At 41.5% G+C, this 16,410-nt stretch overlaps 1 protein-coding gene across 8 annotated transcripts in view; it reads left to right on the plus strand.

The window, feature by feature from the left end:
* The window catches only part of LOC115154012 (long-chain-fatty-acid--CoA ligase 6), a 106,893-nt gene extending 90,622 nt beyond the window's left edge, over positions 1 to 16,271 (plus strand). For 7 of the 8 annotated variants that reach the window (XM_029699774.1, XM_029699772.1, XM_029699773.1 and 4 more), the window contains 12 exons: positions 4,096 to 4,169; positions 4,598 to 4,675; positions 6,071 to 6,205; positions 6,311 to 6,445; positions 6,988 to 7,083; positions 7,309 to 7,381; positions 10,480 to 10,568; positions 10,742 to 10,858; positions 11,015 to 11,158; positions 14,121 to 14,222; positions 14,554 to 14,625; positions 14,833 to 16,271. In XM_029699774.1, the coding sequence (XP_029555634.1) occupies positions 4,096 to 4,169; positions 4,598 to 4,675; positions 6,071 to 6,205; positions 6,311 to 6,445; positions 6,988 to 7,083; positions 7,309 to 7,381; positions 10,480 to 10,568; positions 10,742 to 10,858; positions 11,015 to 11,158; positions 14,121 to 14,222; positions 14,554 to 14,625; positions 14,833 to 14,973 (1,256 nt within the window). In that variant the 3' untranslated portion in view covers positions 14,974 to 16,271. Of the gene's footprint in view, positions 1 to 4,095; positions 4,170 to 4,597; positions 4,676 to 6,070; positions 6,206 to 6,310; positions 6,446 to 6,987; positions 7,084 to 7,308; positions 7,382 to 10,479; positions 10,569 to 10,741; positions 10,859 to 11,014; positions 11,203 to 14,120; positions 14,223 to 14,553; positions 14,626 to 14,832 lie in introns of those variants that run through there. The other variant, XM_029699775.1, reaches the window with a different exon arrangement.
* The last annotated feature ends 139 nt before the right edge of the window (positions 16,272 to 16,410 follow it).

Raw genomic sequence — 16,410 nt, forward strand, 5'->3', positions numbered from 1 at the left:
TGTGGAAAAAAGCTGACACTTGTACATTATCAATTGCAATATGTACAAAAGCAATTGCAATTTGTTCAAAGGAATAAGAAATTGCTTTAATGATGTGCACAAGTGACTAGATGATTTGGAATTTGTACAAGTAGTATCAAGAATGGCACTTTTGATCTAAGAAATGCACCAAAGCGACTGAGAAAAACTGTAACACAGTAATGCAGTATCTGGAGAGTTCCTCCACAATCCCTGGTTCAAGTCCAACACTGACGGTAGCTTTGGTCTGTTTCAGGACAACTTTCTGAAGTGTGTCTATTGTTTCTCTCATTGTGTGTGACAGATTATTAACAGGAAGAGGCCTCCCTCTGACCACTTAAAGCCAATGCCATGTATCAGGGTTGAAATTGTCACGGTTGTCGTACGAAGGAGACCAAGGTGCAGCATGTGTATCGTTCCACATTTTATTATAACTGTGAAACTATGCAAGACATACAAATAAACTACTAAACAAAAATAACAAACCGTGATGAAGAGGTGACACATACACTACCTCAAAATAATCTCCCACAAAACCTAGTGGGAAAAACAACAACTTAAATATGATCCCCAATTAGAGACAATGATAACCAGCTGCCTCTAATTGGGAATCATACAAAAAACCCAACATCGAAAAAAGAAACTAGAACCAACATAGAAATACATAAACTAGACAAAACCCCCAACATAGAAAAGAAACTAGAACCAACATAGAAATAAATAAACTAGACAAAACCCCCTGTCACGCCCTGACCTACTCTACCATAGCTTTCTATGGTCAGGACGTGACAGAAACGGTACAGTAATGGTCATGGTAAGGCCCTTATTAACAGTGAGACTTCAGAGGGAAAGGCAGTTACAGGGGTTTTTCTGCATCAAAAGGGGCTTAGGTGGTGGGCGTGGCAGGGGGGCATGGCAATAGGTCGGCCCGTCGGCATGGCTGAATTTTACAGAACATTTTAGACGCCCCAATTTCAGAGCCATTTTTGCATTGAAGTCAATTTCCTGAAATTCTACACAATTCTCTATGGAGCTGAGAGAAAATGATTCAGTTTTAAAGCTAGTTTCGTGTGATACTACATATTCTGTAATGGTGCTAAGAAAAAAGGTTTCAATTTTAAAACTAATTTCCTGCAATTCTATGCATTTTGGCTAATGTTATTTTGCTAAAACATAATAACAAAATCAATACTGTTAAATTCATTGGGTAACACTTTACATTAAGTTGCCCCTATTACCATGTAACTAACACTCACTGCATTAGCAATATAGTAGTTAAATACTGTAGGTGTTACTATGTAATTACATGGTAATAAGGTTGTAGCACTATCAGATATTACACAATTGGAACAAGGAATGTGTAATCACACATCCACTTGCTGAAGGTTGATTCAGATGTGTAACTATTGATGTTATTACACATGTTCTTGTACCACTATGTAACTAATGTTTTGTAATTACACATTTAAAAGTCACCTGTGAATTACCATGTTAATAACTCAAACCAAATTCTGTCCTTGTTACATGTACCAGGGTTAGGGAGTAACTGATTACATGTAATCCGTTACATGTAAGGGATTACAAAAAACGTTACCAGCAAAATATTGTAATCAGATTACGGATACTTTTGAAAAACTAGATGATTACTTTGAGGATTACTTTTAAATTCAGAAAGGATGTTTGACACTTCTTTGTTTTCTCAATGACATTCAAATCAGCATTGAAAAAAGGCACAAATTTAAATTTGTTCCACCTGAGCGAGTCTGACCACAAGTCAGAGACCACTATGATGACACATGAAATGTGTTTGATGGATCACGGGAAAAGAGCAGGAATAGGCTTTTGTAGACTTTCGTCCAAGGTATGGCTTCCAATGGTGCGACTGCTAACAGCATCCAAAGATGATCCAATTTGGATAAACGCTTGGTGGTAAGGATGACAGCAGTGGTGTAGTCTACGGTGATACGGATATCACTTATTATTGATATCTACATAACGCATTGATGTGAATCACACTGCTGCTCTCTCATTTAGCTATTTGCGCCTTACGGATTGTGGTTGTTGTGGATGGCTGTTCACAAATCTAAATGTGTATTTGAACCCAATAATGGTTGAATTCAAGAAGTTTAAGTTGCCTATCAATCATTGTTTTTGAAACCAGTGGACAGCCAGTGAAGAATGGGCTCTCACAACAGATGCATAGTGCAGATCCCAGCCTATAGAATAAAAGTGGGGCTTTTATTGCTAAATCTAATTCATGCTGATAAAAAATCCATAGGCGTAATGGACACATGCTGAAACTTGTAAACTTTTGATAGACTTAAAGGGGCAATCTGTAGTTGCTACATCCATTTTTGGACTACATTGTAGAATAACAGTGAAGACATCAAAACTATGAAATAACACATAAGGAATCATGTAGTAACCAAAAAAGTGTTAAACAAATCAAAATATATTTTATATTTTATGTTCTTCAAAGTAGCCACCCTTTGCCTTGATGACAGCTTTTCCAAACTCTTGGCAAAGCATGCCATTCCATGAGCGCAGCATTTTTTTTTTAACTTGAATCAATGAGCCCAATAAACTAACCCCTTAGTTTTGGGGTCATGTTCAGGTAAAACTATTTGTCTAATCTATACTCCCATATTTCCAAGTCCTATTCTTGAAGATCAAGGTGTATAACATTTATTGGAATCGCTGGAATTCTGATAGATTTTGTTTTTTAAAGTAAAGATATAATTTAGTTATATTATTATATGTAGTAGAAAGCGATGGGTTAGAAGAAGCCTACATAACCAACCCATAAAGTAAAATGTAACATCCATATATGGCCAGATATGTAAACTTTAACATGGATTTATCCTGCAATAGATGTCGTTCAATTGGTAACATAAATGTTTGTCTTCTTCTAATGCCTCTTAAGGGGGAAGTAATCTAAAAGTAACAGAATGTAATCTGATTACATTACTGAGTTACGTTACTGATTACATTTTCAGACAGGTAACTTGTAACTGTAACGGATCACATTTAGAAAGTAACCTACCCAACCCTGCATGTAACTACAAGATGCCACAACCATTGAATCCACATGTAATACCAGTTTTGATAAATAGGCTAGGACCTGGTAACAACAATTGTAACAAGCCACACCCTGTCATTAACTACTGGTCATATTAAATTGGTTTATTTCTATGTTATGACCTGGCTCAAATGCTTTACTGAATCAAGTGTAATACAAGAACAATGTAGTTACATAAGATATACTTGTAATTATCATGTACCTACCCAGGAGCGAGCAACTTAATGTAAAAGGTAACCCAGTAGGGTATAACCTTATAATTACTATCTAGTTACAATGTAACAACCTTTGCAGACAATAGACAACAACCTTGTTACCATGTAATTTACAAAGTAACAGCTACGTAACTACTATGTTACTAGAGTTATTACTGTGAAGATACATAGTAATAGGGGCAACAATATAAGGTGCATATATTCATTGTTTTGGTAATTTTATTACAGTCATATAGAATACCCCGGTATTTCCAGTCATGTAACCACAGCTTTAGTCACAAGTGGCTAAGCAGCCCACTGCAATAGTGGAAAGAGTGTCATCTGTTGGTCTTTCAGTGTAACTTCCATCAGCATGAAGCTTGTTTTCCCATGGTGTATGTCTCCCTGGTGCCCTTGTTACACGCCTGCCCTGAGGCCTATCTAAACTCCTGTCTCTCTGAGTGTGTGTGTTCCAAAGGCTGTTACAGGGGGATTCAACTTAGGTTGCTCCCACTATGGCAAACTAAAACACATACTGTTCATGTGTAGCCTGAAAAACAAGTGCCACAGTGATAATTATTTTAGTTCCTAGGCTGCTAACTTCTTTCTCCAGATATATATATCTAACCTTGTTGTTTTCCATCGATTGATACTGGATGGGTCCCAAATGGAAACCCTTTTCCATATACAGTCCACTACTTTTGACCATAGCCCTAAGTATTGCACTATAAGGGAATAGGGTGCTATCAATTGTTGAGAGCAGGTGGAGGAGAAGTCCACTGATTTTGTCCCTCTCCTACATAGGAAACCCAAAGGGAGTCATGCTGACACACGGGAATGTTGTGGCTGATTTCTCAGGCTTCCTCAAAGTGACAGATGTAAGTTCCATCGGACTATGGTGTAGCTGACCCTTTCTGTGGAATACATTTCCCTTGTACAGTATTTATCTTGAGTAGGTGCTACATTTCCCATTTATGTAACTATATTAGATGCAAGACTCACTAAATTGCTTCAAGTCCCATATCTTACTTGGGACAGTAACAAGACGGAAATGTACAATGCACAAATGTATTTGTTTTTGTGAGCTTGTGCATAATATCTGTTCCTCATTAAGATCATGTTTGGCAGTTGAGTGGTGAGAAACAAACCCCACTGGGAACAGAAGTCAATTCAATTTATCTATTCCGCATTGGTTCAATGTCATTTCGTTGAAATGACGTGGAAACAATGTTAATTCAACCAGTGTGTACCCGTTCGGACGGTTCTAATCCCCTGCTAACCACTTTTTCTCTCCCCCATGCCACAGAAAGTAATATTTCCAAACCAAGACGACGTTCTGATCTCCTTCCTGCCTCTGGCTCACATGTTTGAAAGACTCATCCAGGTAATTTCCCAAACAAAGCCCACACTAAGCTTTCATCTGTATAATTGTTGGTGTGGGTGTGTGTTGCTCCTCTTTGTGTGTGTGCGTGTGTGTGTGCGTGTGTGTGTGTGTGTGTGTGTGTGTGTGTGTGTGTGTGTGTGTGTGTGTGTGTGTGTGTGTGTGTGTGTGTGTATGTGTGTGTGTGTGTGTGTGTGTGTGTACACATGTACCTGTATTTCCAGACATGAAGGATCTTGGCAATTACCCTTGTCCTTGGTTGTTATTGACTTGGTTATCTATGGTTGGATTTCATTGTGACATTATATTATTATATAGGCATATCATATGCTTTCTCTGGATAAGCTGGCTCATACAGTCATGGGTGTGCATTATTTCAGCCGGTTCTAACAGCTTCACCCCCACAGGAAACTTGAGTCCTGCTGTTAACCCCCCCACGCTGCCTCTAGCTTGGGATGCATCCTAAATAGCATCCTATCCCCTATATAGTGAATTACTTTCGACCAATGCCCTATGTGCCTTGGTCAAAAGTAGTGTACTACAAAGGGAATAGGGTGCTATTTAAATCGCAGGCTTGGTCTGTTGTTTCCGATAGCTGTGGTTCCACAGCTCGTGTTTTCAGTCCCTAACTACTGATTTTGGATCAGTCCCAAGTGACCCTATTCTTTTGAATAACTACTATGAGTTAAACAACAAAGCTGGCACTGGATCAGCTTCAGTACTGAAGGGGTAAAGCAACCATACAGGTTCAACCGACCTTCGTGTTATGCCCCGCTGCAGTACGTGTTCTTTCCTTGTCAGTGTGTGAGACACAGACACAGGAAACCACCTCTCTTCCCCTCCAACACAAGCAGGCACATACTTCATGTTCACAAGAATGCACACACCCAGACACTGTTAATGTATGTGACCTTTAAGTAACTAATGTAAACGCCTTTAAGTTCATCCTCAAAAGGAAGGACCCATGTTCTCCTTGTAGCACTCATTGAATAGGCTTTTCCATATACAGTAAGTTTTATGGTCGCTGCCAGTGCGCTCCACTCTATCATGCAAATCATGTCTTTCAACACGTGAAAGAAAAAAAGGCAGTCCCTGCAGAGCCTGTCCTCATCATGACCTCAAAAACAGGAACTGTTCCAAAGATCGGTGTGAATTGTGGTACTTTTAAGAGAACTCAGAAACTCTGAACCTCCGAGTTAAAATCAATATATTTTTTTGCGTCAAGTTTCCTGTTGGTCAATTCTGATATTTTGCAAGTGGGAAAGTCAGAGCTCAAGTTTCCAAGTGGACATTTTAGAGTTTCTGAGTTGTCTTGAAAGCGCCATTAGGCCAGATCTATGATACTGAATACAATAAGTGCTTTTTGACTCAGTTGTAACTGTTAGGTTCTTTCCCTAGTCTGTGGTGTATTGTCATGGTGGCAGGATCGGGTTCTTCCAAGGCGACATCCGCCTGTTGTCTGATGACATGAAGGCCTTACGGCCCACCATCTTCCCTGTGGTACCTCGACTGCTCAACCGCATGTACGACAAGGTGAGAGAACCAGCCTTTACACCCCCCCTACACACACACACCTCCCCTCATTTATTCATATATATCTTATATCAACTCTTGAATGTCTATGTGTGTACTCTACAGATATTCAGCCAGGCCAACACCCCATTGAAGCGTTGGCTGCTGAACTTTGCAGCTAAGAGAAAAGGGTCAGAGGTCAGCAGGGGGATCATCCGCATGGACAGCCTGTGGGATAAGATATTCTTCAGTAAGATACAGGTATCCTCCTCCACTCCTTCTCTTCTCCTCTCCCTCCTGCCTATGAGTGGCCTGATACGGTGCCCCTGCACATTGATTCCCACCACCCGCCAACCCCTCTTTTATGCTACTGCTACTCTTTGTTTATCATATATATGCATAGTCACTTTAACCATACCTACATGTACATACTACCTCAATCAGCCCGACTAACTGGTGCCTATATGTAGCCTCGCTACTGTTATAGCCTGGCTACTGTTATTTTTATATCTTTACTTATCTGTTGTTCACCTAATACCTTTACTTAAAAATCGCACTGTTGGTTAGGGCCTGTAAGTAAGCATTTCACTGTAAGGTCTACACCTGTTGTATTCGGCGCACATGACAAAAAAACTTTGATTTGATTTGCTGTGTGTGTACAGCCAATAAAATGTGAATATGCACTGTGACCCGTGGAAGTGTTGCTAGGCAGGCAGGATGCACTGTATTTCAACAACACAGACTGCATTCCTGGTGTGTTGTGGGAGTTTGGCTTGTGTGATTGTATTATGTTCTGTTGGCAGGCCAGCCTGGGTGGGAAGTTACGCATGATTGTAACTGGAGCTGCTCCGGCCTCCCCCACTGTACTGGGGTTTCTCAGGGCTGCACTGGGTTGTCAGGTAAGTGAAGCACACGTGAATGCGCGCACACAAACACACATATGCGTGGATAAACACACAGATGCAGCTTCATGCTTAAGCATACACATGCGCACACACACACACGCACATGTGTTGACAAACACACAAACGCAGGCAGCCACAAGCACACATGGACACGAGGTCACACAGACAAACCATCAGACTGATCATATCACATCCTGCTAACATCCTGGCTGTCTGTAGGTGTATGAGGCATATGGCCAGACAGAGTGTACTGCTGGCTGTACTTTCACCACTCCTGGAGACTGGACCTCAGGTGATTATCTCTCCTCGCCCCTCTCCTCTCCTCTCCGCTCTTCCCTTCCCCTCTCTTCCCCTCTCCTTTCTTCTCATCTTTTCTCCTCTCCTCTTGTCTTCTCTCTTCTCCTCTCTTCTCTTCTTCTCTCTTCTCCTCTCTTCTCTTCTTCTCTCTTCTCTTCTCCTCTCTTCTCTTCTCCTCTCTTCTCTTCTTCTCTCTTCTCCTCTCTTCTCTTCTTCTCTCTTCTCTTCTCTTCTCCTCTCTTCTCTTCTCCTCTCTTCTCTTCTCCTCTCTTCTCTTCTTCTCTCTTCTCTTCTCTTCTCCTCTCTTCTCTTCTCCTCTCTTCTCTTCTCCTCTCTTCTCTTCTCCTCTCTTCTCTTCTTCTCTCTTCTCTTCTCTTCTCTTCTCCTCTCTTCTCTTCTTCTCTCTTCTCTTCTCCTCTCTTCTCTTCTCCTCTCTTCTCTTCTCTTCTCCTCTCTTCTCTTCTCTTCTCCTCTCTTCTCTTCTCCTCTCTTCTCTTCTCCTCTCTTCTCTTCTCTTCTCCTCTCTTCTCTTCTCTTCTCCTCTCTTCTCTTCTCTTCTCCTCTCTTCTCTTCTCCTTTCTTCTCCTCTTTACTTGTCTCCTCTTCTACTCCACTTCAACCGGTCAGCTGTTCCACTCCCAGTACACCCAAGTAGTGCACTATACATAGGGAGCCATTTGGGACCCACCCCTTCAGTAGGCCAGGGAGCAAGAGTACCTTTATGACATCAGATTACAGTCGGCTCTAGCCCATGCCTGTTTAAAAACTTTATACTTCACCACTGGGGTGAAAGTCTAAGAGGTGGAAACACAAGCACACAGAGATAACACGCTGTGTATTGGGGACACATTATAGTGTGACTGAGTAGAGCTGCTGCTGACTGATGCCAACATCAACAAGGCCCTCCATGTCCTGAGGAGATGGGGTAATAAGTCAGTGTCACCTGCTTTCAGCGGAAGGACCGCCGCAACATGTAATATTTTACTGCGAACACTACAGCTGAAGCGAACTCCTTCTTCCGCTGCACGTAAGTGCTTTCAGCTTCAGACTCAAACAAACACAAGCTTTGAGGTTCTCACTGTTTTTAGCTCTGTGGCTTCCGGCTGGCTCGTGCACGTTTCAGGGCCACAACCATTTCCCCTCTGTAATGTGTGAGAACAGGGGCAAGTGGTCGGGAGGCTTAATTGTAGTTGGGTCAACAACCTTTGGATCACAGCCAGTATTTACCCACGTACTGTTCTGTGCTATGTAATGTACAAAACACTGGCAGTTGCAGTATGACAACCCAAGCATGCAACAGACACTTTATTGTCTCGGTGAAACAGCCATGGCCAAAGGTTACACTGGAAATATATTGAGCTGCAGTACATTTGAATGGATGCTAGAGCAGCTTTAACACCTGACCCACCCACCGGTCCACTGAATCGTCGGTTGCGTCCCAAATGGAACCCTATTTCCTATATAGTGCACTACTTTTGACCAGAGCCCTATGGGAACAGGGAACCCTATGGGTCCTGGTCAAAAGCTGTGCACTATATAAGGTGTAATTTGGAATGCAGCCATAATCTCCTGTCTTCATGGAAATGTCATTACTTATTACATATTATTTCATGATGCAGACTTTGCCAGGTCTAGCATACATTTCTAGCCCAAGGACCACTCAAAACCCACCCACAAGGCCTGAAAACTAGGCCAAAATGTTGTTGTTTTTTCAGCAAGAGAGGAGTTGTTAAATAGGTGTCTCCATAATGACAATCTAAATACAACTGGTAAAAAAAAGGCAAATGGACTGAGAACACATTCTCATTTACAGCAACGACTTGGGGAATAGTTACAGGGGAGAGGAGGGGGGATGAATGAGTCAATTGGAAGCTGGGGATGATTAGGTGGTCATGACAGTATGAGGGTCAGATTGGGTATTTAGCTTGGACACCAGGGTTATCACCCCTACTCTTACGAGTAGTGCCATAGTATCTTTAGTGACCACAGAGAGTCAGGAAACCAATGTAACGGCCCATCTGAAAAACAGCACCCTACACAGGGCAATGTTCCCAATAAAATATTGTTTTTGTGATCTTGATCAAGGGTTTGTAAGCTACTCTGGACTTCTATAGGCCCTGTGCATTATACTCTTCGCCACTATAAAAACAATATGGAACTAGCGCTCTTATTCGTTTGTTGTCCTCACATGACTTGTCATGATGTGCTGCTCTTCTCTCACTTGTGACTCAGTTGCCTGCTACAGCGCTCTCTCAACACACGGCCCTCCCCATGGCCCTCCCCATCCCTCCCTACCACTCTCTCAGCAACAGCCTGCCTCACTACCTGATTATCAGTAGCAGCAGGTCACAGTGAAATAAATAGATTAAAAAAAAATACACAAAAAATAGAAATACCATAGAAATTCCATGGCAGCGGCGATGCTACTTAGAAGTAGCTCAAAAACCTGCAACCCGCAACCAATACATTTTCCCCTGCGACATTGGTTTCAAAGTACTTCAATTGCAGGGAAACCATGGACATGGCAACCCTGATCAGTGCACTCTCTTAATAAGGCCCTGTGCTCTTACAGTTCCTGGGCAGTGGGGCAGCCGCTGTTAGTTTGGAATCAGACACAACTGAATGTGTGAATGACATTCAGGGGTCTCAGTGGGGAATAACAATTTCAGATCTTCACACACCCTAGAATTGGGCTTTGGCTTTGTGCCTTGCAATGTTTTTAAGTTTAGCAAGTATGACTTCTCTAACTATTGTGCAGGCCTGATTGTCAAACAATACACATTTTAGCGTATTTCCACTAAAAGATGCACATTTGAGTTGTAAAGGTAATATAGCTTGTAATGATTAAGGAACATTTGTATTGCGTCAAATTAAAATATTATTCAACTGCTCCCCCTACTGGTTTGATTCTATATTTCAGTATTTTCAGCTTCACATTGCTGTTTTGGCCTGACTGTATAAATGCATACTTTTTGGTGGCAGCCAATTTACTATCTAATGACTTCAATCAACCAAATGAAGATATGACTCCACAGCTGTCTGTACGCTAGATTTTTTTCTCATACTTCTCCTTGGTTTGATGGCTAACTCTAGGTCATGTGGGGGCACCACTGCCATGTAACCTCATCAAGCTGGTGGATGTGGCTGAGAAGAACTACTTTGCACGCAAGGGAGAAGGAGAGGTGAGTTCAATAAAGCATTAAGGACATTTTAGGATAATCCCTATTTGAACATGGTCCCAGACAGTTGATCACTGAGGTGATGTAAGCATTAGTCGATGTGATAGTTAGGTGCTGAACACATTATCTTTAATTCTCACTCTGTGGCTGTCTCCCTCTCTCTGATCATCCATTAGGTGTGTGTGAAAGGACCCAATGTTTTCAAGGGCTACCTCAAAGACCCTGAGAGGACTGCTGAAACCCTGGACACAGACGGTTGGCTCCACACCGGAGACATAGGGAGATGGTTACCTGTACGTACACATGCTTTGTTATGACCCTTCCCTTGAAAATATACTTGTGTTATATACCCTCAATATTAGGGCCAAATCCTAACTTGACATTCACAACTATTTCAATTAAAATGTAAGGTATGGGCCTATTTTTTATGTCTGCCCTCCGCTCCTCAGAACGGTACACTGAAGATCATTGACAGGAAGAAGCACATCTTTAAGTTGGCCCAGGGAGAGTACATCTCCCCTGAGAAGATAGAGAACATTTACATCCGCTGTGAGCCTGTGACCCAGCTCTACGTCCATGGTGACAGCCTACAGGTGATCTCCCTAACCACTTCGTTGTTATCACATGACAGCCGATGGTAAGAGTTGTTTGGGCATTATCATTAAAGTTGGGCAGAACCACTGGCACACAGCTAGACATTAGCATAATTCCAAAAATCCCTATAAAAATCTGTCAGTTTAGGCCAGAGATCTTTTTTTTCATCAATTCACTGCATACGCACTTCCGCATCTGCGATGAAAGGTGGCAGAGCTCAAACGATGTTTGTCAGACCATGAGACATCCCGAAAATTAGTCTTCTCACAAAATCGGATAACACTTTACTTGACACCCAGCGTCATAACACATTATGATACAGTCATAACCATGTCATAATATGTCATAACAGCTGACATGACTTGTCATAAGTCATAATATGGTCATAACAATGTCATGACATGTATTTTAGACCTGTTGTGATATACTCTATATTGCATTATTTTATCACTGGTTATGACACCTACAAAAGAGTGTCAAAACCCACAAAACATGCACCTCTGTTGCTTATGACTAGGATGAATCCAGGGGCAGATTTCAGGTACAAGAAACCCTCTTTTTGACTAATGACTGACATAAGGTCATGTACATGATAGGCCTATCTGGCTTACATGATTATGATGGTCATAATGCATCTTGGCACTGTCATAAATCACATGAGCGAAGTTCACTGAACCACCTCCACTAAAATTACAATTGCTAGCCTTTGTGTTAGAGTAGGATAATTTTAAAAAACATGACACTGATGCTGAGGTTAATTGGTAAGCTGTAACAGACTATGTGAGGTCATAACATGTGGGTATTATAACAGGTGTTATGTAGGTGTCATAACCAGCCATAAAATAACACAATATGTCATAACAGGTGTAAATATGGGTCATGACAGTGTTATGCCCATATTATGACAGGTTATGACAAGTTATGTCAGCTGTTATGACACATTATGACACATTATGACATGGTTATGACCGTGTCATAACATCTTATAACGCTGTGTTTAAAGTAAAGTGTTACCCAAAATCGTCTGTAGCATCTGAATTATTTGACTATTATTACCCCTCTATGGAAAGATGAGACTCTCCCGAACACAACGGTGTTCTCCGTTTTGCTCTACGACCCCCACGGGTGTCTTGGGACTAGTCTGAAGTCAGTACAGCCAATCGGTTAACTTCTGTCTGTAGTGTCAAAACAGTTTGGACAACACACTAATATGACCCCTCTGTGGAAAGGTGAGACTCTCACAAACACAAATCTGTTGTTTTGCTCTAGGATGCCCACAGGTCTCACAACACCCGTCTGAAGGTTGCCCGTACCAGTTGAAAAAATGAATGGAAGTATACTGAACAAAAATATTAACGCAACATGTAAAGTGTTGGTCCGATGTTTTATGAGCTGAAATAAAAGATCCCAGAAATTGTCCTTATACAAATGTATTTCTCAAAAATGTTGTGCACAGATTTGTTTACATCCATGTTAGTGAGCATTTCTCCTTTGCCAAGATAATCCATTCCACCTGACAGGTGTGACATATGAAGAAGCTGATTAAACAGCATGATCATTACACAGGTGCACCTTGTGCTGGGGACAATAAAAGGCAACTGTAAAATGTGCAGTTTTGTTAGACAACACAATGCCAAAGATGTCTCAAGTTTTGAGGGAGTGTGCAATTGGCATGCTGACTGCAGGAATTTCCACCAGAGCTGTTACCAGAGAATTGATTGTTAATTTCTCTACCTTAAGCCGCCTCCAATTTTGCTTTAGATAATTTACCAGTCTATCCAACCAGCCTCACAACCGCAGACCACCTGTATAGTGTTGTGTGGACGAGCGGTTTGCTGATGTCAACATTGTGAACACAGTGCCCAATGATGGCGTTGGGGTTATGGTATGTGCAGGCATAAGCTATGGACAATGAACACAATTGCATTTATCGATGGCAATTTGATTGCACAGAGATACCGTGACAAGATCCTGAGGCCCATTTTCATGCCATTCATCCGCCACCATCACCTCATGCTTCAGTATGTTAATGCACGGCCCCATGCTGCAAGGATCTGTACACAATTCTTGGAAGCTGAAAATGTCCCAGTTCTTCCATGGCCTGCGTACTCACCAGATATGTCACCCGTTGAGCATGTTTGGGATGCTCTAGATCAACGTGTACGACAGCGTGTTCCAGTTCCCGACAATATCCAGGAACTTCAACCAGCCATTGAAGAGGAGTCGGACAACATTCCACAGGCCACAATCAACAGCCTGATCAACTCTATGCGAAGGAGATCTGTGGCGCTGCATAAGGCACATTTTTTTAAGGTATCTGTGACCAACAGATGCATATCTGTATTCCCAGTCATGTGACATTAGGGACTAATGAATTTATTTCAATTGACTGTTGCTCAGTAAAATCTGTGAAGTTGTTGCATGTTGCGTTTATATTTTTGTTCAGTGCACATATGGGGACAATTTAGTGCAAAAAATAAGGGGTTAAATACATGTAAAAAAATATATAAACCTTTCCTTATCTTTCTTAAATCTCTCAGATATAGGACAGACACTTCAGAACAAACTTCCTTGAGATAGTCCGAAAAACAATCTGTTCCATGTAGTGAATCTGTTATTCAATGTGTTTATATGGGCTAATAACAGTAAGGCCAACATGTTTTTTTCATACTTCAAGGGGTCTTAAAATTCTAAATCAAATAGCTAAATGATCCTTGGTATGACCTTATTAAAATAATTCCATATAGCTTAGTAGAACCCCCCCCCCCCCCCGGCTTAGAATGTAATGGGTTAAAACCACAGTTTATGCTGGATACTGTTTATGTACGGCTATTTTCATAGAGAGACACATACTTACTTACCTACTTAGGCCTATTGAGAGAGAGAGAAAGAGAGAGAAAAATACAGGGAACATTTGATTATTTCTAATTTCTAAAGGTTACTTGTGTGTTTCTCTTCTAGTCCTGTCTGGTTGCCATAGTTGTTCCTGACCCAGAGACAATGCCTGCATGGGCTCTGAAGAAAGGCATGGAGGGGAGCTATCGGGACCTCTGTAAAAATACTGTATGTGATTTCAATCGCATCGTTTACATTCAATGGTGTTTTCATTCTGTTTGTTGCCATGATGAAGGAGAGGTTTGAAATAATCAACTATGTGAATAGATGTGAATAGATTGACATAATCAAACGAAAGGATTCCTGTTGCACAACATTCATGTCTAGGTACTGCACTTTTAGAGAAAGATCATCAGATCCTCAGACCCTGAGTAAACTGATTCAAGAAAAGGAAAGGGCACCTTGTTGAACCCTTTGAGTTGTTGAATAGATCGACATAACACAACACATGGTATTGTCGTAGAGTCATGGTATGGTGTCTTGTCTTGTGTATGTAAAGGTCCTGAAGAAAGCCATCATGGAAGACTTGCAGAGACTGGGCAAGGCCAGTGGCCTCCACTCGTTTGAGCAGGTGTGTGTGTGTGTGTGTTTGTGTGTGTGTGTGTGTGTGTGTGTGTGTGTGTGTGTGTGTGTGTGTGTCAATTGTGAGGTGTTCATTGGTGAGGGAAAATGACAACTCTCTGAAAGCGAATACCTAGACGATGACAAATAGCTGATATGCACACTTGACCTGGCAAAGGATCCTGTCTACATTCTAATGTATTCTGTCTGTCCCAAGGTGAAAAACATCCACATCCACAACGAGCAGTTCTCCATACAGAATGGCCTGTTGACTCCCACACTAAAAGCGAAGAGACCCGAGCTGAGGGAGTTTTTCAAGGAGAAGATCGAAGACCTGTACGAAAACATCTCCATGTGAAACACTACCACCGAATAAACGTTTCTCAACAACATCACTCCTCATTTAACGTTTGTCCTTCACTCCCCTTCACCCCCATCCAACCACAAAACAGACTCAAACCAACCAAACAAGTTACTGACCGTGGGTCAGGAAGGAATTGTCAACTTAGCTCTTTGGACCCCCACTGACCGAGTTCTGTCTGCTGTTCCAGGGCAGCCTAGCAGTGTGTTGGGCCAGTAACTGAAAGGTTGCTGGTTTGAATCCCTGAGCCGACAAGGTCTGTTGATGTGCCCTTCAACAAGGCAATTAACCCTAATTTGCTCCAGGGGCGCCGTACTACTATGGCTGACCCTGTGAAACAACACATTTCACCTACAGTACTCGGTATATGTGACAATACATTTGTATATTTTTTTTCAATGTAGAGCTAAAACCAAATCAGCCTCATCTCTTATCTTGAAACGCCAGCAACAGACAGTCAACATAGCCTGCATGCTCCTCTTTCTTTTGTAGGCCTATCAAAACATTACAAAAAATGATGCAATCTTTACGTTTTTCTCCATGATGTGCTCAGAGAATTTGCCTGGTAAGAACATACCGACCTCAAATAAGGGCATTGCATGCAGTGTGCCCTGCATTGCTGGGACCGTTGTTACAGGAGACTTCAAAATGAGTCCTGGGCTTTTAAGGCAGTCAACAGGGGTGTAAAAACGTTTTGTCTGTTGCAAAACTTTTTCCAACAAAAACAGCTCAATCAAAACGTAAAACGTTTTTTCAACAAAAAATATAGTTTTTATTGGACAAATTCAGGTAGGCCCCTCCCCGTTCCATTTGTTCTGTTTGCTTCCATTTGGTTCCTAGAGTAAATGGTAAATGCTTTCCATGCAAGGCAAAACGTTTTGCAACGGAATCCGACTAATGAATACACCCCTGGTATACCAACACCATCAACCGTCATACTGCAAGGCTTTCTCATGTAGTCGAGATCGACAAGCTCCACTCATTGACGGAGGTTAAAAACAAAATGGACTGTGAAAATGTGGATTTATGTAGTACAAATGTATAGGCTTTTGAGTTCATTTCAGTCCCAAATTATTACTATGTGGATGTACATATTAAGGACAACTAGACATAAGCATATTTAAGCAATGGTTTGAATGGATTTTTTGCGTGTAGTGAGATGAATTGTAACTTTATTTAATCTGTTGTCAAATGGAATCAGCACCATATCCTTGTATTGAATGAGTGCAGCAACAGGGATTAGGGGTGGGGTTGGGATGGGGCAGAGAAAAATAAAATACATTCTGGAATGATTTTAATTTATTATTTCTTTATTCTTTTCCATGTCAAATGATGCTTAAACAAACTAAAACAGAATTACCTTTGCATTGCAACATTTGGCTGGGAGATATAGACAGAAAGTGTTAAAGGCCCAGTGGAGACACAAATGTGATT

The sequence above is a fragment of the Salmo trutta genome, chromosome 19 (genome assembly GCF_901001165.1).
Source record: "Salmo trutta chromosome 19, fSalTru1.1, whole genome shotgun sequence".
NCBI lineage: Eukaryota > Metazoa > Chordata > Actinopteri > Salmoniformes > Salmonidae > Salmo > Salmo trutta.